Source organism: Rhinopithecus roxellana, chromosome 4 (genome assembly GCF_007565055.1).
Source record: "Rhinopithecus roxellana isolate Shanxi Qingling chromosome 4, ASM756505v1, whole genome shotgun sequence".
NCBI classification, from domain to species: domain Eukaryota; kingdom Metazoa; phylum Chordata; class Mammalia; order Primates; family Cercopithecidae; genus Rhinopithecus; species Rhinopithecus roxellana.
Window position 1 is genome coordinate 126,362,206 of NC_044552.1, and position 26,721 is coordinate 126,388,926.

General features: G+C 36.8%; 1 protein-coding gene and 1 long non-coding RNA gene across 9 annotated transcripts in view; one reads left to right on the forward strand and one right to left on the reverse strand.

Annotated features, from left to right (window-relative positions):
• The window catches only part of L3MBTL3 (L3MBTL histone methyl-lysine binding protein 3), a 124,463-nt gene that overhangs the window by 43,995 nt on the left and 53,747 nt on the right, over nt 1-26,721 (reverse strand). For all 8 annotated transcript variants that reach the window (XM_010354707.2, XM_010354709.2, XM_030929171.1 and 5 more), the window contains 5 exons: nt 19,150-19,226; nt 14,739-14,824; nt 12,165-12,275; nt 5,603-5,717; nt 4,088-4,190 (listed from right to left, as the gene is read on the reverse strand). In XM_010354707.2, the coding sequence (XP_010353009.2) occupies nt 4,088-4,190; nt 5,603-5,717; nt 12,165-12,275; nt 14,739-14,824; nt 19,150-19,226 (492 nt within the window). The remainder of the gene's footprint in view (nt 1-4,087; nt 4,191-5,602; nt 5,718-12,164; nt 12,276-14,738; nt 14,825-19,149; nt 19,227-26,721) is intronic.
• LOC115896952 lies at nt 1,657-12,087 on the forward strand. Its single transcript, XR_004056900.1, has 4 exons — nt 1,657-1,893; nt 2,697-2,754; nt 2,964-3,185; nt 11,992-12,087. It is a non-coding gene; the product is annotated as an uncharacterized LOC115896952 (long non-coding RNA).

The window sequence follows — 26,721 nt, forward strand, 5'->3', positions numbered from 1 at the left end:
ACTCTTGCCTCTATGAGAATCTGTTTATACCAGACTGGCCTCTTTAGAATGACGGACCCTCTCCTCTGTACAGCCCCTCACCTAACCCAGCAGGTGACACAAAGGTTTGTTCATGGATAGATGCATGCTGAATTAATATGATGTTTACAGTTTGCAGGGGCATACCAAGAGTTACTACTGTTTAAAACATTCCACGGACTTCATTAATATCCTTTATATGTTGCTGAAAACATTGTTTCCTCTTTTCTTGTTTCATTTCTTCAAAACCAAATCTTACATAGAAAAGATTCAGTTCTGAAGGCACTCGATATGTAGAATATCCACTTTTTTTTTTTTTTTTTTTTTTTTTTGAGATAAGAGTTTCGCTCTTGTTGCCCAGGCTAGAGTGCAGTGGCGTGAACTCGGCTCACCACAACCTCTGCCTCCTGGGTTCAAGCGATTCTCCTGCCTCAGCCTCCTGAGTAGCTGGGATTACAGGTGCCCGCCACCATGTCCGGCTACTTTTGTACTTTTAGTAGAGATGGGTTTCTCCACGTTGGTCAGGCTGATCTTGAACTCCTGACCTCAGGTGATCCACCTGCCTCGGCCTCCCAAAGTGCTGGGATCACAGGCGTGAGCCACTGCGCCCAGCTGGATGTCTACTTTTATATAACTACATTTCCTTTAACATCTTCCCATTCCTTACTCTCTCTCTTGGTAGGCCAAATAAATGAAGTGACAAAGGGTGTTTCTGTGACACAACCAATATTAATGTTCCCCTGCTAGAGAGTTGGAATTAAGCAATTTGGCTCCTGAATATCCCTAAAGATGAGAAAACCACATCCACACCCAACTCTTTCACTGATCATTTATATTTCACCATTTTAAAAAATGTTAAATTATCAAGCTTCATTGTTTAGACACGTTTTGTTTTAACACTTCTTAGATCAAATTCAAACACTGTAATCTTCAGAGAAGGTAACAACAAATGCTAGTCAAAACAATGTCTCTTGCTTATGTGTTCGTTAAATTGATTATTTTTGCTAAAAGAGCAACTTTCTTTGTTATCTATGCAAAGAGTGCATGTTTTGATATATGCAGTTTCTCAGCAAATTAATCCAAAGAGAATTTTCTCATTATGTTTTCCTAAACACAGCATTCTTAGTAAGAACAAAAATAAGAGCCAGTGAAATGAACCTTTCAAAGAATATCCATAATGCAGCAACCTCTTCCACAAGTCTACTAATGAAATGGAAAACAGGCTGTGCCAATTAAGGATTAATATCCTGCCAGAAAATGAGCTTTGAGTGCTGTAAATAGCACAGCATAGTCAGGGAGTCTAAGACAACCCAGTTCGAAGACTGAGGAGAATGGATGTTAGCACTTGGGCAGAAACTGGGACCTCCAGGAGTTCTGTGAATTGCATCCCTTGGTCCACAAGGCTTGAGTCAACCAACAACTCTGCCCAAGGCACAAAATCTGCTAGTTATGCTCTCTATATGTGACAAGAAAATGAATACAGGTTCTTTATCAATGCTTTCCTTTAAGCCATCAGGTGTACTTCTGCCTCTCCTTCCAAGAAAATGAGTCATTCTCTATTATGATTCCAATTCCACTGGAAAGGGTTCCTTACCACGTTTCTCTATAAAGTCTTCCACTAATCCTCTTAACAAGCACAACACTGCATCTGTGAAGAAATGCTCTAAATATAACGACTGAAACTTGGTGAAATGGGTGTGGCCCAGCTGAGGAACCCTCAGAGGTCCACCTGCACACTTGGGGAAAGGCAGTCCTGATGAATGGCTGGGCCATCAAGGAGGGGACACAACTGTCACCATGGACCTTGCTGTGAAAGGCAAACCTCTCCACTCAAGCATAAAGCAGCCCTAAGGAGACCACGGACACTGCCGTAAGGTATGAATTCCTTCCAGAAGACCAAAAAAAGTTTTGTTTAATCTTCAGTTGTACCTCAACAACATATTGTTAGTATTGACTCTTTTAAAAATTTTCTTTGTTCTTTTTCTTCACAACTTGAGCAAGTTCTCTTTGCTCCAATCAACACTTTGTACAGCAGAAAGGGATGTGTGCCAAAGTTCTGATATTATTTTGTATGTTATGTTTTAATTAAATTATGTACAGCTTTTATAGCTCCATCAGCCTGTGAATTCTTTGAAGGCTGGGTCTGTGACTAATTTATGGAGTAGTGTCTTGAGAGGCCATTAGAGGGGAGTGGTTCAGAGCACAGACTCCTGAGCAACACTGGGTTCCCTTCTCCCCAGCTGTGAAGTAAGGCCAGTTACTAACTTCCCCAGTACCTCCGGTGGCCTCACCAAAACGTAGGGGGAAAACTAGTTCTTATATCATAGCGCTGTTATGAAGGGTATCCAAGATATGTAAAGCAATTAGAGCATTATCCGGCACAGAATAAACAAATGCTCAATAAATCTTAGTTCTTGTTGAAAAAAATGCTGCTCAAAAATATTTACTGAATGAGTTTCTAAACATATTGCTGCAGTTTGAATACCCCCTCCAAAACTCATGTTGAAATCTGATTGCCACTGTGACAATAATGAGGTGATCAGGCTCTGCCCTCCTGGATGAATAAATGACATTATCGCAGAAGTGGGTTTGTTATCACGGGAGCGATTGTTACAAAAGCAGGTTTGGCCCTCTCTGGCTCTCTCACACATCATCTCTTGCCCCTCTACCTTCTGCAGCAAGAAAGCCTTCGCCATATGCTGGCCCCTGGATCTCGGACTCCCCAGCCTCCAGAAAGTGAGAAATAAATTTCTTTTCTTTACAAATTACCCAGTCTACGGTATTCTGTTATAGCAACACAAAACAACTAAAATAATATTGGAAATTTAGTATGTTCATGAATTATTTCTGGCATCTAGATTTACTTAATAGCTGAAAATCCAGCTGCCTTCACTAGGCAATATTTAATAACTTCTAAGATGTATCATATAACTTTTGGTTTGCAGTCAGACAAGCAACAAAAAGGATTGGCAAATGGAATCATCATCCTGTCTATGCTCAGACTTCTCACTCTGGAACATACTGAACCTCATAAAACATTAAGGAGAATGTTGAAAAAGGAAGCTAAGAAGGATTTAAGGTTGCAGAGATGAAAAAAAGAGAAAACTATATCCAGATGAAAATAATCACACCAATTTTGCAATTCCTATTAACGTCTGGAGGAACAGGTACAGTAATCTTCAAAATTTTTAAAGACCTAGATTCACAACCTGTACAAACTAGATAAACAAGGAATCATTTTTCTTACTGGGCAATCCAATTACTATGCAGTTAGAACATTTTACCGACAAATTATTATTTTAAAATATACCTAAATAGGCGATACGTTTATTCCTTTAAAATGCCAGCTGAATGACAGGAATTTCTTAGTATTTCAGCAATTTTTTTTTAAGAGACAGGATCTTGCTATGTTGTCCAGGCTGATCTTGAACTCCTGGACTCAAGTGATCCTTCCACCTTAGCCTCCAAAGTAGCTGTACTTCAGTAATATTTTTAACTCTCTACAAAGATCCCCAAATCATGAAATACATCACATTTCAAATGTATAAATTTGGTTTCTTTTTAAAGTTACTTAGGGATAAGATAAAATATTTTAAAAATGTGTTTTGGACCAATGCACTCTCATGTTTGACTATTTATATTGTGCCTTTTGTGATCTTTGCTGCTAATCTACAATAATCTCAGCTCTCATTATTCAAATTATTGAATCACCGAATCAGATAACATTCTACCAAATGGTATCAACAGAGTCTCAGCTCTTCTCTTTATTAATGATCAATGCAAAATAACTATTGCAGAAATTAAGTATCTGTAAAACTAGTCAGGTTGCCAAGAAAAGTCAAAAGGCTAGAGTAAATCCATTTTAAACCGTGAGTGCATTTTCTTCCAGGAAGATTTTACTATAGGTATTCCTTTCATTTTTACATGATCACCATGGTAACCACATTTCTTATGGATCTGAATTTAAAATTAGTTCACATCAATTTAGTATAGATGAAATTCATTATATATACATGTATATGGAACAGGTACCCTATATTTGACCACGTCAGTGACAGCTACCACATACCTGTGAGGGCCCAGATGTCTTGCTCTCTTAAAATGGCCAATCCCTTTACATCCCGGAGTTGAGCATCCACCGTGTTCTGAAGCTTCCATTAATTCTAGGGGGCCTATGAAAGAGCAAAGAAAAGAAAGAAAGGGCAAAATATTAAGCAAAAATCTGTTAAGAGTCCAATGTCTGGGATCAGAATAAGGAAGAAAAAGACTCTCTAAAAATCCAATTTTTGAATCAACATACAACATATATAAACAGAAAAAGCAGATCCTATAAAAATGAAAAATATTTTAAAAGACACTACATTTAAAGGTTTTTCTCTTATGACTGTTCACACTAGTTATCTTTCTTCAAACAATGAAATGGCAAACTCTGATCTAACAATCTTTCAAAACATCATAAAGTCCAGAGATATCTAAATATGAATTAACAAAAAGAGTCAAACACCTTTTATTAAGTAAATAACATAATTAAAGCATGACTACTCACATACCGTGAACACTTCAAGTGCTACAGAAGAATCCAGAATGACAGTTCCAGATCCCTCCATGCTCTTCCTTCTACATTGCAGAGACCCTCCCTCATTCTGACCACTGAGGTTAGTGTGGGCTCTCCTGGAAATTGTTCTAAGCATTCAGACACATTCGGTTTTGTTTGACTTTGCCACATAAAAGGCACAACATAGATGTTTTATTTTGCCACATAAAGGCCCAATATCCTTCTTTGGTTTTTAACTTCTTGTCTTACAAATTTTTCTGTTGCAATACTAACATTCTTTGTGACTACTGCATAGTTTCTACAGCACAGTGCACCACAATTTATTTAACTAATATTTTTCCCCAAGCTTTGTTATTCTAAACATGCTACACTGAATGCCATGTACATGTGCCCTTATGCAGGTTATATGTAGCATCCAGAAGTGAAGTCACTGGATACAGGAAGTACACTAAATTTTTAAAAACTTAATAATTTATTGTATTTCCTACATTTTTTTTTCTATAATGTATACATTTTCCTCCAAAATTAAGGTCGTGGTATGTTAAGTTCTCCATGTATCGTTTCTAAAATTTGAATTTAACTTAGATTTGTATTAAGATAATTATAGATTCACAAGCAGTTGTAAATAATAATACAGAAAGAGATCTCTTTTGCACTTTGCCCAGTTTCTCCCAATGTTAACATTTACCAAAGTTATCATATAAAATTACTATCCGAATGCTAATATTGAAACGATAAATTTTGAAAGTCTCACAAATTGTCTTCTAACAATTTAACACGAATTTTAAGAGGTGATATTTACTTCTAAATAAAACAGAATGTCTATACATGCTTTACTTTTTCAGACATGTTTTTTTTTCATTTATATTTCTGTGACTATGGTAATTAAAATGTAGTAAAAGGAAAGGATTACATAGAGAAGAAACAGCAGTAGAGAGAGGAAGAGAAAGAGAAGGGGCTAAGGATGATATCTTAAGAATGCTACTTATGGAAATGCAAACATTTATACAAGCTATTTGTGTCTCTTACTCAAAGGAGGCTGAAGGGGATGTCCTGTTTTTGAACACCAGCCTACAGGGTGAATATCAGGAGAATCCGCATCTATCCAGTAATCATAGCAATTGTTCCAGCCATCAAAGTGAACCTGGATGACACAAGGACATTAACAGCACAAATTAAGTCACAAAAATTCCTATAGTCAAAGTTCTGCCCACAGCATAACCATTTTCATTTTAACATATACAGTAGATTTACAACCCAATAAATCAGTTCAATTATTCAAAATACTTCACTCATAATGTGAAAAAAAAAGACATCTTTGAACCACCTTCGATGTATTATATAACCAGTCATAAATGCTCTGCCAATAGTTCTACAGACATATTATGTGTATTTCTCAACACCATGAGCAACATGAGAACAGGAACTGTTATAACATTTTCATATGATCAACATCAAGCACCCAATAAAAATGCAGAAGGAGTTAAAAATTCGGGTAAGGGAAGGAGGGAAGATGAGAGGGGAAAGTAGAGAGGAAAGGAGGACCTTTCAAGTAAATGTCAAGCCTTCTGGATTTGTGTTGAAAAAGCCTTAAAACAAAAAAAATTCAATGCCTGCTAAACACACATTCAATTTACGAAATATCCCTCCACCCAGTGTGCTTTTAGACATCATTTTTTTCCTTGTGAATAATCACAGTTTTTCTCAAATATGTGTTCTATTATTGTTTTATTTTAAATTATTATGGGTATATACTTATGAAGTACATGTGACATTTTGATATAGGCATATAATGTATAATGATCAAATCAGGGTAACTGGGGTATCCATCACCTCAAGCTTTTGTCATTTCTTTGTTTTATGAATATTCCAGTTCTACTAGTTACTTAAAAATATATAAATTATTGATAACTGTAGTCACCCTAATGTGCTACCAGATACTAGATCTTATTCATTCTATGTAACTGTATTTTTGTGCCCATTAACCACCCCCACTTTATGTCCTGCTCCCTGCTATGCTTTTCAGCCTCTGGCAACCCTTATTGTACTCTCTTGTCCTCATGAGTTCAATTATTTTTAGCTCCCACATACGAGTGAGAACATGCAATATTGGTCTTTCTGTGCCTGGCTTATTTCATTTAACATAATGTCCTCCAGGTTCACCCATGTTACTGCAAATGACAGTATTTCATTCTTTTTTATGGCTGAATAATATCCCATTGTATACATATACCACATCTCTTTATCCATTCCTTCAACTGGTGGATACTTAGGTTCCTTCTGTATCTTAGCGAGTGTGAAAAGATATGTCTTATTATAAAGCAGTCACTGCTACCATCTCTATTGGCCATTGGGTGAAAGGGCAGTTAGTCTTCTAGTGATGGTCACTAGGAATCGACTGTTTCTTTTAGGTTATTATACATTTTTTACCTTTTAGGAAGAAGGGATATACTGAAATGCTTTAGATATTTTATTTTTAAATCAAGTTTGCTAGTTATATCCACTGATCACAGAGTATTAACAAAACAAGTCTGCCAGTTAGATTTCTTTTTTAAAGTCTACGAACCTCACATTCCTTACAAGACAACAGATGTCAGATGGATAAAAAAGTCAAAACACTAAAAATTGAACAATAAACATTTGAGAAGAATGTGTGAATGAACTTATTTGCAATCACAGAGTGGGTCAACCTTTGTAAGCAAAACACCAAACTCAAAAGCAGTAAAAGACTGATCAATTTGATTACATGAAAATTTAAAGCTTCAGAACGGCAAGTATTATAAAGTAAAATGAAAGACCCACAAGAAACCCCCCAAAATACATTTACAACACCTGTGTCAAGAACTCTGTTCCTCAATTTATAAAAATATGATGTAACAGCACAAAAAGATGAAAAACCCAATGGAAAGATGAAAAATGGATACAAATAGCTCATTATCCAAAACATAAATATAAATGCTTAGAAAATATATGAAAAGACAATAAATTTGAGGCCAGGCTCAGTGGTTCACGCCTATAATCCCAGCACTTTGGGAGGTCAAGGAGGGAGGATCACTTGATCCCAGGAGTTCGAGATCAGCCTGGGCAATTTGGCAAACCCCATCTCTCCAAAAAAAAAAAAAAAAAAGAAAAAGAAAAGCAAAAGCTAAGTGTAGTCCCAGCTACTCAGTAAGCTGAGGTGGGAAGAAGATCACCTGAGCCTGGGAGGTTGAGGCTACAGTGAGCCAAGACCATACCACTGCACTCCAGCCTAGGTGACAGAGTGAGACCTTGTCTCAAAAAAAAAGAAGAAGAAAATCACTTTCACTTATAATTAAAAAACTACAAATTAAAATCACAAGATGCAATTCTTCTCCTATTGGCCTGTCAAAAATGTTCACATTTTGGTAATTTCTACAGCTGGTTAAGAATGAGAATAAATGGGTGTTCTCATAGACCACTGACAGGAGTGTTAACTGCTGAGATATTTCTGGAAAACTGTTGGGCAATAACAGCCGAGCACTTAAATGACATTAATTTTGACTTGATAATCTCAGTAACTCATTGCTTGTATTAGAAAACAACTAGAAGTTACCACAGTGCCCACCATCAGGAGACTGGTTAATAAATTATGGTATATTCATATAACGAAATAGAATGTAGTTAGTAAAAATATATATATGTGCTTAAAATAATGGTCTTTGCAATGAATCTACTTTCTTAAGCTTAGAAATAAACTAATCCTAGAATCAAAATCCCACAGAAGATATGAAAAGACGTGTGTCAGCAAGATAAGAGAATAACCCAAGAAAAACAAAGTATGTGATCCAGGAAAATGAAATACAACCTAGTCTGCCAGTAAAGAGAAGTGTCAGGATGAAAGCTTTGTACCAGGCTTAGAGTTACTTCCACCCAGAGTGGAATAGGCGGTTGCTGACTATGAGAAGGAATTCGAGAAAAAAAAAGAGTATTGATGTAAAAATTTTCTCCCATTCTGTAGGTTACCTGTTCACTCTGATGGTAGTTTCTTTTGCTGTGAAAAATGCTAATCATCACTGGTCATCAGAGAAATGCAAATCAAAACCACAATGAGATACCATCTCACGCTAGCTAGAATGGTGATCATTAAAAAGTCAGCAAACAATAGATGCTGGAGAGGATGTGGAGAAATAGGAACGCTTTTACACTGTTGGTGGGAATGTAGACTGGTTCAACCATTGTGGAAGACAGTGTGGCAATTCCTCAAGGATCTAGAACTAGAAATACCATTTGACCCAGTGATCCCATCACTGAATATACACCCAAAGGATTATAAATCATGCTACTATAAAGACACATGCACATGTATGTTTATTGCGGCACTATTCACAATAGCTGACACTTGGAACCAACCCAAATGTCCATCAATGATAGACTGGATTGAGAAAATGTGGCACATATATACCATGGAATATTATGCATCCATAAAAAAGGATGAGTTCATGTCCTTTGCAGGGGCATGGATGAAGCTGGAAACCATCATTCTCAGCAAACTATCTCAAGAACAGAAAATCAAACACTGCAAGTTCTCACTCACAGGTGGGAACTGAACAATGAGAACACTTAGACACAGGGCGGGGAACATCACACACTGGGGTCTGTCGTGTGGTGGGGTGGGGGGGGGCCGGGGGAGGGAGAGCACTAGGATAAATACCTAATGTAAATGACGACTTAATGGGTGCCGCAAACCATCATGGCACATGTATACCTATGTATCAAACCTGCACGTTGTACACATGTACCCTAGAACTTAAAGTATAATAATAATAATAATAATGAGTATTGAAAATACACTGACCTTTTGACTCAAAGGCATGTGAGATCCACTGTCACACTTGTAAAAATTTAAGAAGACAAAAAAACTATGAACAAATTACTGACTCCCAGAAAAACAGTCACAAGGAAAAGATTAGTTTGCTCAACAGTGAATGAGAACCAAACTATGTAAAATAACTGCTGAAAAGGTAAGGGGAAGGTAAGAATAGCAAGATCTAAATCTTGAAGTACCACAACATGAAGAAAATAAACCACATGTAAAGTTGATGAACTGAGAAAGAGTAGAATATAGGTAATATTTTAGAAAATGACAGATAAAAAGGTCCTAAGCAAGAGCTAAAACAGCCGACCATTTTTGCTTCTGGGGAGCCAGGCTGGGGAGTGGGAAGGAATGAGGCAGGAATAATCTTCTGTTACTAAAAACATAAATGAGAGCAAAACCATTCTGGGCCATTTTTCCTCAATGGCATCTGATCAAATATAGAACAATTTTAAATGTTTTACTATAATAGCTCAAGGTGTGAAATACGTAATCTTAAAAGATGATTTTACTCAAGAGTTGATTTTATCCCTGAAAAACTTAAAATATTAAGCTACACTAATCACTTGGTCTACATTTTCCTCTTCTTCCTTCTTGAAAAAGAAAGACGAGCTTTCCTGCTGTCAAATCTCCCATTTATTAGATAAACCCCTATTCTTGCAAGCTTTTTATATTCTCAGAAGCTTCTGATGAATTCTGAAACTTAGTCACTGACCCCTGTATACAGGCCTTTTAAAGACCTCGTAAATACAAAGATATTTGTTCCGTGGTTCATCTTCAGCTACGAAATTAATTCCAGTAATTACCAAAAGATAATTGTCAACTGTAGCCCTCACAGCCTGCTATTTCTGGGGTGTTAAGGACTGACCAGGATGTTGTATTAGAGAATCCAGCCAGAAGTAAGAGGTGGAATCTAGTCTACACTTTTCCTGTTAACTAACTGAACTACCCACTTTAGCATACTTGCCCTCTCTGGGCCAAAAATTTCTCACATGTAAGAGAGTTGATCTACATTTTTAATTATAAAAGTAATCTACATTCTGGAAACTAAACGATTAAAAAACCTAATCATTTATAGTTTCAGCACCCTGAAAGAAGCACTGTCATTACTTTGGTAGGATTCTTTCCAGAATTGCTTATATATGTATTCTTGTAAAAATAAACAATAGCAGATACCAAAACATAATGTAAACCTGAATTTTTCAATTGCTGATATTAAATAGTCTTTGAAAGTATTTAATTTTACCATCATGTAGATATAGAGTAATACATTTTACCCATCAGCTACTGCGGTTGCTTCCAATGTTAAGTACTATAAACAGCACTGATATATTTTCCTTGGAGTTTTCATTTTTGCGTATTCCTTTTGGCTATTCCCTTAACATTCTTAAATGAAAGGATAAACAACATTCTACGATTTTGTTAACCTATTGCCACACTGCTCTTTGGAAAGGCTGAGACATTTTATATTCCCACCAGCCATATGTGATAATTAAATTTTCATGCACTCGAACCAATATATTTGTTTTCAATTCTGAGCAATCTGATTTATAAAAGTAATATTGTGTTTAATTGTAAATGTATTTGATTACTAGTCTAGATTTTATTTTAAAAAATACTTCTAGTTCTAAAATACTGATTGTTTTATGACTTACTTTACTACCAAATATAGTAAGAAAATGTACTTGAAAAAATGGTTAGTACAGGTCTCACATTTATAAGATTTTCTAAAATGCTACATGATTCTATAATCTTAACAGTGAATTAAATGTTAAAATTTCTATTCTATAGAAACACCACATTTGTGTAGTTTTTCATGTTATTTTATACTTTATTTTCTTATACACTATCTTATTAGAGATAGTTGAGAATGTAATTTTTTTAAAAAGAGCATAAACTTAGACTCCTAGAGCTTAGAACTAAGATGTCATTCTGCCACTGCCAGTAATTACTAATTCATTTAATCTTTCTGAGCCTCTGCCTCATCAATAAAAGTAATAACAACATATACTTCCCACAAATGTTGAATAACATGAGAACAGAGTTACCCTGTAAAACATCATGTACATTTAAAGTCTTGCTGTTATAACTATTATTATTCCTAATAGGAATTCCAAACAATTTTATGAAGTAAGTAGAACAGGCATTGTTCCGGTTTGAGGGTGAAGTTAACGCTTAAGTCAGAAACAGAGATGAGTTCTTCCGGCTCCTTTCCTGAAGTCCACTTCACTTTATCATGGCTGGACATAACAAGCTGATCCCATCTCCCTAAACATTTGCTTATTTTTTAAGAGGTATTTGACTTTTATTACTCTAATTAAAATCTGATTTTGTTCATGAAATTATTTATCTTTACTTGGCCTATATTAAGAGACAGGAGGTTCCTCTGAAAAGACTACTACTAATCCACCCCACAAAAACATTGATCTTTAATTTTTTTAAAAAAAGGGCATACTATCAGAGAACGATATATCTTTTCTTCTGAATATAATACTACTTTAATGTGTTGTATCTACTTTCTTTCTCCCAATACATACTCAAAATATTAAGTCGTTCATAATTAAAGATAAATTGTTTTACACAGGTTAAAGGACAAACCTGGAAGAATGCTGATTTACAAAGATGCACAGCCAATTATTCTGCATATTCCTATGATTTTACTAATTACAGGACTTCACAAGTTAAGTATCTACCAAAGTTTTTATCCAAAACGTCTATAACAAAAGACAAAACCAATCCACCATACAGAACACTTACTTTTACTCGGTGATCATCTGTGTCTGCCACAGTTGCTACTCTAATAAACATGGGGTTCCTTTTGTCTACGACCTCAAGCTTCATTTTTTTCTGGAATCCATGAGGAGGTTTCTGCCATAACAAAAAATTTTACACAGTGAGATAAAGAGGAAGAGAGAAGGTAAACTTGATGTTACAAAGAAGAAGAAGAAAAAGCTGGCCAGGCACAGTGGTTCATGCCTGCAATCCCAGCACTTTGGAAGGCTGAGGCGGGTGGATCACTTGAGGCCAGGAGTTTGAGACCAGCCTGGCCAACATGGCTGAACCCTGTCTCTACTAAAAATACAAAAAGTAGCCAGATATGGTGGCATGCACCCGTAATCCCAGCTACTCGGGAGGCTGAGGCACAAGAATTGCTTTAGCCCAGGAGGCAGAGGTTACAGTGAGCCGAGATTGTGCCACTGCACTCCAGCCTGGGCAACAGAGGGAGACTGTCTCAAAAAATAAAAATTAAAAAAAGAAATAACTGAGCTATTTAGAGAATGATGTCATAAAAGAAGACAACAAAATTTTAAATGGTTAGAACTTGCTGTCATTTTTGAAATAAAGAAAGAAAATAAGAGAACCAGCCTTTCAAACTCTCAACTTCCCAGAGTAGCTCTGAACTTCACCCTGTCTGTCAATAAATTCCAACACAGATGCACGAGCAAGGGAAATAGCAGAGTAAAATTCAAAATACTGTAGTTATTTGATTACTCAGAGGGAAGACAAGACATTTTTCTTATTAGGTGGAGGTGTACTGGCAAAAATCTACAAGCATAAAATTTGTCTTTAAAAAGAGAAAGGAAGAACATTAAAGTGGCTGAGATGAGACACCAAAATTAGAAGTGGTAATGGGGGCAAAAAGCAGAAGATATCTTTAAAACAGAAAATCAGCAATCAAATGTAAAGGACAGAACCAGGAATGGGTTGGGGGAATCGACAGCTACCTACGCCTCAGTACTCAGCAGAAACTCACAAGCCTCTGAAAAAGTCACAGACTGTGGAAGATAAGGTGATTGTTTGACATGATGTTAGGCAAATCAGTTAATATTCTGAGCTTCAGGTCTCTCTTCTGTAAAGTGAGTGTAAGTGTTGCTGGGCAGGTTGTGGTGGCTCATGCCTGTAATCCAGCACTTTGGGAGGCCAAGGTGGGTGGACTGCTTGAGCTCAGGAGTTTGAGACAAGCCCAGGAAACATAGCAAAACCTCTTCTCTACGAAAAATACAAAAATTAGCCCAGCATGGTGGCATATGCCTGTAGTCCCAACTACTCAGGAAGCTGATGTGGGAAGATCACTTTAGCCCAGGAGGTGGAGGTTGCAGTGAGATGAGATGAGATCGCGGCACTGCACTCCAGCCTGGGCAACACAGCAAGACTGTGACTCAAGCAAACAACAAAAAAAGGGTTGCCATGAAAATTAAGTATGTTATGTAAATATCACAGAGCAGTCAATGCAAGATACCTAAAAGACCAAACTAGAGAAATCTGTTTTCTCTCTGTTGTGACACTAGATATGTAGGCTGATCCTAATATAATTGTATTCATTTAAAGTGAAGTGAATGCAGCTCTGCTTCGCATTAGACAAGAGTTTAAAGTTAAAGGGGGCGAGGGAGAGTGGATAAAAATTCATAAATACGGCATAACTCTAAACAGTTTTCTTTTTTAAATCTTCAACTTGCTCTCAGATGAAATCACACACATTTTTTGATATAGTTTCTCTTCATACCTTATGGTTTTGCTCTTAAAATTTTTTTATGTTCTTTCTTCTAAATTTGGACCTATACCTAATAATTAATTCTAACGTTAAGAATCTTAGCAATTTATACATAAAAGGATCACTTAAAGAAAATTAATTACCATAAGCTAATCATGACACATTTTAAAAAATAAATATTTGATATATTTTTCTTTTCCGTTAAATTAGAGAAATATAAATTATAAAGCAAGCTATTTGAGATGAAAAAATAAGAAATGTTTCACTTCTTGTTCCTTCCTTGCATAAAAATGAGGTTCATTTGAATCTTAATACTTTACATGCAAGAAGCAGTGACCCTGGGTTAGAAGGATACTGTAATAAAAGCGGATAATCTTACATTTTGGTAATTAAACATGCTGATCTATAGCAATAAAAAAAAAAAAAAAAAAAAAAAAAAACCAGCATCTCAGCTTGCCATAAACAAATCCAAATAAATTATCAAATAGTTTTTATTGGAAAATATTTCCATGTTCTGTTCTGGTCTTTTAGAATATCTAGCTAAACAGACAAGATTGCTATAAGATTTCAACAACTAGCCCCACATAGTATAAAGTAGAATTATTTTCCAAGGAGACTTTAGAGTCCAAAATCAAAGCATTTTTTTGGATGACAACAAAAATCCCAATAACAATTTTGACTAAAAACTGTAAAAATTCAAAAACATCTTATTTGGTGCTCTATTTTTTTCTCATTCCTATTCTGGTTTACTAATATCACTTGTTCTGTTCTTAAATTTCAATAAATAAATGATCTCATCCACACAAATTAATCAAATAGTATAAAATGTATCATCTTACCACTTTGAAAGCTCTTGCAGGAGCAGGTAAAGAATTGGTTTCTTCTAAGTATTTATCCCAAGAAAAATGTTTCACATTTGGATAACCTACGAAAGAAAAATGTAAATCCTATGAGGTTTAACCAAAATGACAGCAAGAATAACAAATTGTCCAACAAAAAGTATAAAATATTATAATCTAGAAAATTACGTTTATATATACATGACAACTTTACTCACACATTCAGAGCTATTAGTAATAATGAAATTGTTTTCATCTTGATCATTATTTTTCTATTACTTTTAAAATGAAAATTTTATAGATATATATATATAATTTATATTTTCAGATAAGGATAGTCTTACAAGACAGACACACAAATACCCTTTAGCAATTTTGTTTCTATGAATCTAGAAAAATCTGACATATGTAATAAAGGCAACACACAATGGTTTGTAAATGTGAAAATTAAGTAAGTTAAATGACCTTCAATATACAAATATGCAAAAAAAGTATATAAGCAGAAAGTACTTATTAAAAAGAACACGGTAGATTTATATCTATTAATATGTGAACACTTCCAGATATAACTTCATATTGTTAGTTCCAACAAACACGCACAAATGATGTAACATTATTCATAGAATGTGTAAAAGTATCTTCTCCTTCCTCCTGCCCTCTTTTGTTCCCTCCAGGGCCCCAAATCCATTAGGTAGGCATGAGCAGGAATAAACAGTGGTCCAGTATGGTGGGAAATTAGCCACATAAAGGGAACTGAGAAAAGCAGCAAATATACTGGAGACAATGTTAGCCAGGTTTGAGGGAAACTGGAATGAAGCTGATGCGTTGGATTTGAATTGGAACTAATGGTATAAATTCACAGTTTTCAATATATGAACAGATACAGAAATATACATAAATACACATTTTTGTATATATTTATACACATGTATTTCCTAGCTATATTAGCTGAAAAGCCTGGAAACATCAACAATCTTGTAGTAAATAAGCACACTTAGTGTTCAGATCTTAGTTTCTAAGTATCATTCTCTACTAAAAAGCAGCATGGAACCTTGAAGAAATGGGTGACTCTAGGGTGGGGTCAGGGAAAGTATGAGATAAGCCTAGCTGTGCCAGAAAATAAGAAGTTCTCAAAAAATAAGAACATTTCAAAAGGACACTGAAATGTGCCTAAGGGGTTATAACTGGTTAATATCTGAGAAAATCTGAATATGAAGATAAACAATGCTAGCAATCGATTATAACTCACTGATAAAAATAGTAATCTATGGGTCTACCCTGATATAGATAAATTGAACAAATAAATAGGAAGATAAGAAAAGCTATTCTTTGCAGGAAAATATCAACTAATTTTGTATAGGAAATGATGGAATAAGAAAAATTACAGTTTAACACTGTCAGAATAATATAATTCACACTAGAAATGTCAACAGATGCTAAAACTAGCAAATGATATTGGGACGAGATACACAGTCTCAAAGTATCTCTCCAGAAAATACTTATTAGTTACAGAGAAAAAATAACTCCATTAGTGGACAAACCTAGCAAACACCATCTTGATCCATCAGTGGTAAAAGCAAACCAGTAAAGAGACAGATTGACATCATGAGCCACCTGAGAGAAGGCAATGAGAACACAGCACTATGTCTATGATATTCCTGCCAGAAAAGCACAGCCTGCGTATGATCATGAGGAAATACCAATCCGACTCAAATTAAGTAACATTCTACAGAATCACAGATCTGGAATCCTCAAACTTATTAAGGTCACAAAAGTCAAGGAGAGCCTAATTAACAGAAGCTGGAGGGATCTGACAACTGAGATCCTTTTGCTAGGAATGACATCACTAGGACAACTGGCAAACTTGACTGGGTCTCTGAGTCAGGGAAAAGATGAGTTCTGCACTGTTCTTGCAACTTTTCTGTACATTCAAAATTGTTTCAAAATAAAATGGTTAAAGAGTAAATATGTAGCCGGGCACGGTGGCTCACGCCTGTAATCCCAGCATTTTGGGAGGCTGAGGCAGGCGGATCACGACGTCAGGAGATCAAGACCATCCTGGCTAACACGGTGAAACCCCGTCTCTACCAAAAAATACAAAAAAAAAAAAAAAAAAAGAAGTCGGTGGTAACGCCTTACACCACTCCTTCCAGGGTACGTAACCAGGAACCCGCTGTTGTTCACTGGTTCACTGTTAATTAATCACATCTCTGATCATGACCAAAAACGGTGGTACAGAAAGAAAGACTGATAACAAACTGGGAAATCTAAAGGGATCCTCACACCATTTTAGATGGTGATAGTGGCAAAGAAGTAACTATGGCAATCACTGGCCACTATTATTTTGTAAGCCACAGGATAGACAAAGGAAGGTGGAATACAAGAAATCTTCCAGGCAGCACAACATTTGGAGTCATGAAACCATTAATATCTTGCTTTCTTTGTTTTTTTTTTTTTTTTTTTTTTTTTTTCTTGAAACACTGTCTTGTTCTGTTGCCCAGGCTGGAGTGCAGTGGCACAATCATAGCTGACTGTAGCCTCGAACTCCTGGGCTCAAGCAATCCTCCTGCCTCAGTCTCACAAATAGCAGGGACTACAGGTGCACGCCACCTCACCTGACTGACTTTGAAAATTTTTTTATAGAGACAGGGTCTCACTATGTTACCCAGGCTGGTCTTGAACTCCTGGGCTCAAGTGATCCTCCCACCTCAGCCTCCCAAAGTGCTGGGATTACAGGCGTGAGTCATAGGTGCCTGGCCAATACTTTGCTTTAACTCTTCATGGTTTATGTCAATGCTATTTCACCTTCAAAATAGTACTGGAAATTAGTCAAGATAGAGGCTTTCCTCCCTTTAATATATGAGACAATTCGGGGAGTGGATAGGACTTGACTTGCTTATTACAGGAATGACTGGTCCTCCTGAGTGAGTAAATGATCAGACACTCTAAATGAGACACTGTATCAAGGAACTAGAGACAAACTTAAAAATGAAACCAGCTGTTCCAATAGAACTTGAAGCTCTCCAATCTTGCAGCTTACATGCTGCAGGCTACATTCAAAAACAGCTCCTCGTAAACCCAGGACTCACCCTCTCTCTGTGATGAAGGCAGTCTTCATTACTCCTGTAAGTGTCCACTAAGCAATCGCCTACTGCGCAGGGATACTTTCTGTTTGATGCCCCTGTCTTTTCATACCAGAAGTGGCCATGGCACCTTAAGTAGTGATGTACTCAGAAATACACTGTCTTGATTATGAAGAAGCCACAGAATCTGTTCTTCTGCTTGTTTGTGTTTTTTTTTTTTTTTTTTTTTTTTGAGACAGAGTCTCGCTCTGTCGCCCAGGCTGGAGTGCAGTGGCGCGATCTCTGCTCACTGCAAGCTCCACCTCCTGGGTTCACGCCATTCTCCTGCCTCAGCCTCCCGAGTAGCTGGGAGGCCACCACGCCCAGCTAATATTTTGCATTTTTAGTAGAGACGCGGTTTCACTGTGTTAGCCAGGATGGTCTCAATCTCATGACCTGGTGATCCGCCCGCCTCGGCCTCCCAAAGTGCTGGGATTACAGGCGTCAGCCACTGCACTCGGCCCAGAATCTGTCCTTTAGCACATAAAAGAAACTCAAAATGATATAAAACAAGGACACTATTTATCAGCAGTTACACTGTTCCCTGTTAAAGAGAGAGCAAATGAGCTGAGAAGGCTGTATGGCCATAGGCAGACAGCAGAAGCGCCTGAAAACTTCAGCGAACACAGAGGCACCACTGGCGTGAAGGTGCAAAATCTATTTTAGGACCAGGAATCACGACGGAAAAAGGAAAAGTGAGCATGTGAGTTATAAACTAAGCAAAAAAATCTAAAGCTTCAATTTCTCACTTAAATGTGAACACCGTACTTCTGTGAGGACTGATGCTGACATGAAGTCTGTTCTCCATTCTACACACAACTGCTGTCCCTCTTATCCATTTTTCTGGGCTTGTTCAAGCCTTAGACAATTTGCTTCTATGGTTAGACAATATATTTAAATACATACTAATATAAAGTCTAGAAATGAATTTCAAGTTGAGAAGTGAAATATCTTTTAAAACAGAACTTTTTTTCCAAGAAAGACAAAATTTGAGACTCTGTTATGAACTAAGGCAATACTTAACATAGTTGAAAGTACATCGGGGTGAGCAAACTAACACCTGCAGGTCGGCTGCCTGTTTTTGTAAATAAACTGTTACTGCAACACACCCATGCACAACGGTTGACCTATTGTCTATGGCTCTTTTTGCACTACAATTGTTTTGAGTAGTGGTGACAGAAACTGCATGGTCTGCAAAGCCAAAATATTTACTATCCGGCCCTTTACCGAAAAAGTCTGCCTACTCCTGAAGTCTATGAATAGTATTAGACACATTAAAAAACACACACCTGGTGGAGTAATAAGGGTTCTTCTGTGTTCTTTACACCAACCAACTGGATGAATGTGTGGACTGGATGCTTCACACCTGTAAGTTATACAAGTTAAAAAACTGCAATTATCAGGATAAACTCACAAAAACTAGTAAAATAAAAAGAAAATTAGAGATCATGAACACTGTATAGAGTTTTATTTATTACAATCAATCTAATTTGGAAGAAAATGCTAAACCAAATAACTTTTTAATATATTAATACCAAGTGGATTTTTATTAGATAAATATTATACGGATTTGACACCATGCAATTTTCTTTTCCCCACAAATTTTGTTATATCCAGTAACTTCAACTACAGCAAAAATGCAAACATAATATAATTAAAGTCTATAATTTAGATTCATTAAAATCAGGTGGAACAATAAACTTAGACTGTGTGTACACAGGCAAACCAAAATTATTTCAACATCACTAAGGGTAAATGTACAAACGCAGGGAGTGCGATCATCCTTAATGACCAACATGTTATTTCTGTTACCCATTAGAATAACAGAGACCATGAATTAAGACAAACTATTACTCTCTTTTCTTTACCTCTTTTTTCTCCTTTCTGTCATCTCTATTACAGTCAAGCATCTATTTTTCTAAAGTCTCTTTATCAGCATGCGTACCTGGTACCTCTAATTCCTTGCTCCTACTCACACTTTTGCTATGGTTTCCTCTTCTCAACATGCAACATGTTTCAGCCTGTTAACATCATATGGAAGCCGAGTGTTCTGCAGAACACAGTCTGGAAAATGTTGGTCTAAAAGATGCCAGGAGTCTAGTCTTGCTATACTAACTAGGAGGTCTGTTGAGTCTATACTGAGATCAGGAAATCTCAACACAGCCCTCTTGATGGGAAACTAGACGGCAGAAAGCCAGGAAGGTAATGGTGTGGCTGGAGTTTCTAGGGAAGAAGGAAGTCTTATGAACAGCGAAACAAAGAATTTTCTACAAAATGTCCTAAGTGGGTGAGATTAGCACACAGTCAACCAAGCCAATCTTTCTAAAGGCATAGCCTGGGACAATAATACATGGTGAGTTCACGTAACCACTACTTGAATGCTGATTGTTCTCAGAACTCACTTCAGTAGAAAATACCTTTTTCTTAATACTTAAAGGCTTCTTCCTTTATTCAGTTGTTATCTCATACTGTCCCTACCACAAACTATTTTTCTTGTCATTATTTTAGGAATACGAAAAGAAAACAAGCACTGCTGGGTCAATGCCAAGTTCATGCTGCAATCACTATATTTCTTACAATACGTATTTTCATAGAAGAGATTTTAATATACAATTCATTAAGATGCACTTTTATAAATCATACAAACAAGGCTTTGGAGCTCTATTTCCAGATACCATAGTGTTTTCCTTAAAAAATCATTTTGGTTATGGATTATTACTAATGTCTTACTGCCTTTATTTTAGGAAAGGATGTTAATTCATAGATGGCATCATAAAAAATGAAAATATACAATATTTGTTTAATTTTTTTCCTTCTCAATCTAATATAACTTAGAGAGTAGTTTTTATAATGATCTGCTGGACTCACAGTGTTTATTTTAAAGTAGAAACACTGAACATTACTCTTCATTTTACTGGATATATAAATTGCAATTGAGGAAAATATTGTGGCCTCTTAATGGTCACTCATTCTTGTACTATCTGAATCTAATGTAAAGTTTAAATAATATCCAGATATTGATCAAAGTCACCACTTAAAACAAAGAAGCTGTCTCAATAGAGAAGATAAAAATATTACTGTTTTTATCTATTTTACTTGTATTTTCTTAATAAGTAAACAACACTTCACTCAAAAGTTGGAAGGCTGTGATAGCCTTTCTGCTACTATTGTAAAACAAGTCATCTCTTAGTCCCATCTAGTGTTCAAAAGTAGAAATGTAACTGAGAAGAAATATGAAGAACAACTAAAGGTAGAAAGTATGACAAAACATTGATTGCTATACTCTTCCTTTCTTTTGGGTGTTTATGTATATCATGAAAGAAGTTCATTTCAAAATTTTTGAAATACATTTCACATATAAATGCAAATTATTCATAATGACTGCTAAGACCCAATGAGACTGAGACAGTAAATTCTCAAAGGGCCAGAAAACTTGGTGGGATTGTAAACTAGTTCAACCATTATGGAAAACAGTATGGCGATTCCTCAAGGATCTAGAACTAGATGTACCATATGACCCAGCCATCCCACTACTGGGTATATACCCAAAGGATTATAAATCATGCTGCTATAAAGACACATGCACACGTATGTTTATTGCGGCACTATTCACAATAGGAAAGACTTGGAATCAACCCAAATGTCCATCTGTGACAGACTGGATTAAGAACATGTGGCACATAAACACCATGGAATATTATACAGCCATAAAAAAAGGATGAGTTTGCGTCCTTTGTAGGGACATGGATGCAGCTGGAAACCATCATTCTTAGCAAACTATCACAAGAACAGAAAACCAAACACCGCATGTTCTCACTCATAGGTGGGAACTGAACAATGACATCACTTGGACTCGGGAAGGGGAACATCACACATTGGGGCCTATCATGAGGAGCGGGAAGGGGGGAGGGATTGCACTGGGAGTTATACCTGATATAAATGACGAATTGATGGGTGCTGACGAGTTGATGGGTGCAGCACACCAACATGGCACAAGTATACATATGTAACAAACCTGCACGTTATGCACATGTACCCTAGAACTTAAAGTATAAAAAAAAAAAAAAAAAAAATCCGCTGGGCGCGGTGGCTCACGCCTGTAATCCCAGCACTTTGGGAGGCCGAGGTGGGCGGATCACGAGGTCAGGAGATCTAGACCATCCTGGCTAACACGGTGAAATCCCGTCTCTACTAAAAATACAAAAAATTAGCCGGGTGTGGTGGTGCACGGCCTGTAGTCCCAGCTACTTGGAGGCTGAGGCAGGAGAATGGCGTGAACTCGGGAGGCAGAGCTTGCAGTGAGCCGAGATCGCGCCACTGCACTCCAGCCTGGGTGACAAAGCGAGACTCCGTTTCAAAAAAAAAAAAAAAAAAAAAAAAAATCCATGCTTACGATATAAGGATAAAGTTAGGAGACATGAAGATTCTCATTTTATGGAAATCAAAGAGGTTAAGTGATTTCCCCAAGCACTTGGGTAGAAAAGAAAGGGATTCTGGTTTTGTCAGTCACAGCCAAAAGTTAAGTAAAAACTAATGCACACACGCTGGGCTCTGCAGTTTCAGACAGAGTCAAAGGAGAACACTGCAAGACGCTTACTTAGGGAAAACATCAAAGTCTCTCCATTAAGCAAGAGTGGTTTAGATTATTTGAAGAAATACAGGACACTTGGCCTCTCCAGTGCCTATAACCCAGAGCATGATGACTCTGCCAATTTATTACCCAGTACCCAACTCTCCTGGCTCCCCTTATATGTGAACTCTTCAGGGCCTCCACTACTCTGCACTTTACTACTAAACCCCAAACCTCATCAGCCTGAGTCATCAAGTGATCCTTTCCATCCCTATTCTATTACCCACAGTAGCTGTTTGAAATATTATTAATTTGCTTCAAGCTTAAAATCTTTCATTAACACAACGAATACTTGGAAGAGATAAAGGTGATAGCATCTCATCACCCTCGTATCAAGTTTTCCTTTTACTTCTTCTTTTTCTCCAGGTTGAGGGAAAAGAAAGTTTATTTCTTCCTGAGGCTAGCTGCTCCTAGGAGACCTGGTCCCACCAATAATCCATAGTTTCAGAAATCTCCACTCTCTCCCTCCACAGTGGCCTCCTGCCTTCTACCTAAAAACCAAGCTCAAACATGCTCATGGTGCAGGGAACCCTCCTTAGAAGTCAAGGTGAATTCCTCTTAAGCAGTGATCCATTTGCCTTCAGCACTAAACTTCTCTGCTTAATATCCCTTATCGCTCTTCAACCTTTTGCAAGTCAGTTTCTGTTCCTAAAACTCTTATTTTAATCCCCACGACACCTGATGGGGCAGGTATTATTATTAATTCCTTTCAGAAGACAACTGAAGTTTAGAAGTGTTAAGTAATGCCCTGAATAAACTGGCTGGCATTACCCAAACACATTCTACCCCTGGACCGAAACACAAGCAAGTGCTTTCCTTAGCCAAGAATATTCCATCCCAACCTCTTAAGTACCCAGTCCTTCTTGGTCAAGCTCAAATCCCCGTGTCCTCTAAGAAGCCCTCCCCAAGAGCCCTCCAGTGAGTTTGAGTCAGTCCTTCCCTCCAAGTGCCATCAGCCCTCCAAGTGGTTGGTTCTAAAAATTAAGCACTAACCACCATCTAACCCTGCAGCCAAGACAGTGGTGTTTAGTTTCTCTCCTTCCCCAGACTGTGAGACCCTCAGAGCTGAAGTTCAGAACAGCCCAGGTTCCATTCATCTCCATGACCTTCCCATCACCACCACCAACCAGAGCTTCCCAAATTTAACCAAATAGTGACAAGCCTATTAACTGACACTGCTCTAAGTAACTGATAACTTTTCAACATGATTTTAGGGAGACACATAAAATTACTATTGTTCTTAATCTGTAAATGCAAAAGAGATTCATCTCTAAAAAAAAAAAGTTTACACTACACTTACAGGCAATAAGGAAAAGGCCCACTGCTATATTTGTTCTAATTCACTAACAACGCTTTTCTTTTTCATAGATCTTTTTGTTGCTAATTTTTGCCCTGACTCCACTGGGACACCAAAGTACAATGGAATCAAAAATCGCTGAAGCTGTAACCTCATTCATTTAGGCCTTCTACTAAACAATGGGCCAAATCCTGTTGTCAATCCTTCCCGGATCCCAAAAGATAAGGGTACATGAAAACAGTATTTTTTAAAAGAAAGGTTCCTTCCTAGTGCCTGGAAGAAAAGAGGAGGTGAATGTTCTCATTGTGTTCTGCCCCAGAGCCCAACCTTCGGGCAGCAAGAAGATAATCAGGAAAGAGGCTGCAGTGGTGGGAGGGCAGCGGTACCCTGGAGGTACTCTCCCCATGGTACTGACTACCTTCCTGGGTCCCTAAAGTCCTTTCTAGTGCCAATATTCTATTATATCTAGGATTATTCCTAAATCTAACCAACTGTTGAGGAGATAGAATCGAACAGCTACCAACTATCAGTAACAAAAGCACAGAAGAAACCCAGAGGTAAAGCCATTTTTATTCTAGTATATGCTATTTTCCTTTCATAGAAGACTACTTTTTTAATCCTACATACATTTTTATCATGTTCCTCTTTGGAAGTTAGAAATGTTTTATTGCAACTAAACATGTAGTAACACAAATGTATACAGACACATATATATTTTCAACTTCCCACTAATGTAAACAAGAGATATAGAATTACTATTCAATTCAAAGCAAAAACTATCTCATTTCCAAACTATTTTAAATTGGGAAAGGCAATCCAATCTGTAACCTCAGTTACATACCTAAGTAATTTATGCAGATAAAAACCATTCCAAAATTCAAAGATCAAAGAGCATAATATTTAGTAAAAGTGGAGAAATTCCAGAGCACTTAAGCAATTTCCACTGTGCCTTAACTGCATGTTGAGGAAGAGAACACACTGTTTTCGTTTTCAGACAATTAACAAAATATGATTTCATGTCAGTAGCTGGAAGTCTAAGTAATCCTCAAAGTACATTCCATCCTAAAAATAATTAGTTTGTGCTCATAAAAGCACAAAACTCAGGTTAAAAGAGATCAATTTTTTTCTTTTCTTTGTATTTTTAGAACCCAGGATCTTTTTAGAATCCAGGATCCTTTCTAGAACCCAGGATCTCTCCTAGAACCCAGGATCTCTCCTAGAACCTAGGATCTCTCCTAGAATCCAGGATCCTTTCTAGAACCCAGGATCTCTCCTAGAACCCAGGATCTCTCCTAGAACCCAGGATCTTTCCTAGAACCCAGGATCTCTCCTAGAACCCAGGATCCTTTCTAGAACCCAGGATCCTTTCTAGAACCCAGGATCCTTTCTAGAACCCAGGATCTCTCCTAGAACCCAGGATCTTTCCTGTTTGTTTCCTAGACGTTTGGCATTGAAAAATGAATGTGGCGAATTCTTCTAGACTCTCCCCTTACTTTTTTCCACAATAATGTTTTAAAAGGCAACGCATCTTATGTCAAATCAGCAACTTATACTTTTAAAACACTATAATACTTATGAGACCACAAAAATTAAACTGACATTCACCTGTTTTGTTTAAATCAGGCAAAAGCTTTAAAAAAATTCTTCCCCAATAAACCAAACTTTAAAAACAAAATATTCTCATTTCAACAGATTCTAGTTATTGTTTTAGCATCATTTATTAAGAAAAGGCCTGGAGCCCAGTTATCGCCCTAGTAGTGCCATCATCACAGTCCACCAAGCACAGAAGGAGACAAACAGGTTTGATTCAGGATAGATTTAGACTATTTCCAAAGTTAAAGTTTTCTCATGCACTCACCCATTCAAAATAGGTATAGAAAATTTTTTTTGTTTTCGAAATTTTTGTGTAGTCAGGAGTCTCGGTATGTTGACCAGGTTGGTCTCAAACTCCTGGGTTCAAGTGATCTCCCACCTTGGCCTCCTAAATTACTGGGATTACAGACATAAGCCACCGTGCAGGCCTGACAATTTTAAATAAAACCCAAAGCACCAATTTACAGTAAATAGGAGGAACAGAAGAACACAGTAAATAAGATGAGGTTTCAATCAGGAAATCAAACTGGGAGACTCAACAGCACAAACAACCTGGTGTCTTTAACAAAAGCCACAATCGATGAGGAAGAAAGGAGAGAAATAGGCATCTGTAAATCAAACGAGGTCAAGCAAGCCAATCACAAAGTGTACACCTTATGGGACCTAAAACCATCAAGCTAAAAACAAAAAAAACTCACTGAAATAACTGGAAGAAATATTTAAGTATGTTAGTAATATTATGGCTATTATTTTTAAAAAAATAAAACTAATTCCGCTCTTTAGAAGATATATACTGAAATGCTCTGATATCTGTAATTGATTTCAAAACAATCCCAGAGTTGGGATTTGAAGATTAGGAATACAGAGGAAACATACTGGATATAAGTTGATAATTGTTGGTGCTGAGTAAAGGCTGCAGTAGGGCTGCTCTATTATTCTACTTTTGTATATGTTAGAAATTGACTGTATTTCAATAAAAACTTTTATTATAAACTGAATATAAAGATGTCCTATAAGGAAAAATTATGCTCTGCAGAAAAAAGCTGGGGAAAACAAACAAAATACTCGAAAGCACAGTCATTCCTTGGTATCAGCAGAAGATGGTTCCAGAAGCCCCTTTGGACACCAATATCTATGGATGTACAAGTCCCTTTTATAAAATGGCATAGTAATTGCATATAACCTACACACATCCTTCTGTTTACTTTATCTCCTATATACTATAAATCATTTCTAGATTACTTATCATACCTAATACAATGTAAATGCTATGAAAATAATTGTTATACTGTATATTTTCATTTGTATTATTTTTATTATTGCATTGTTATTTTTCTTTTT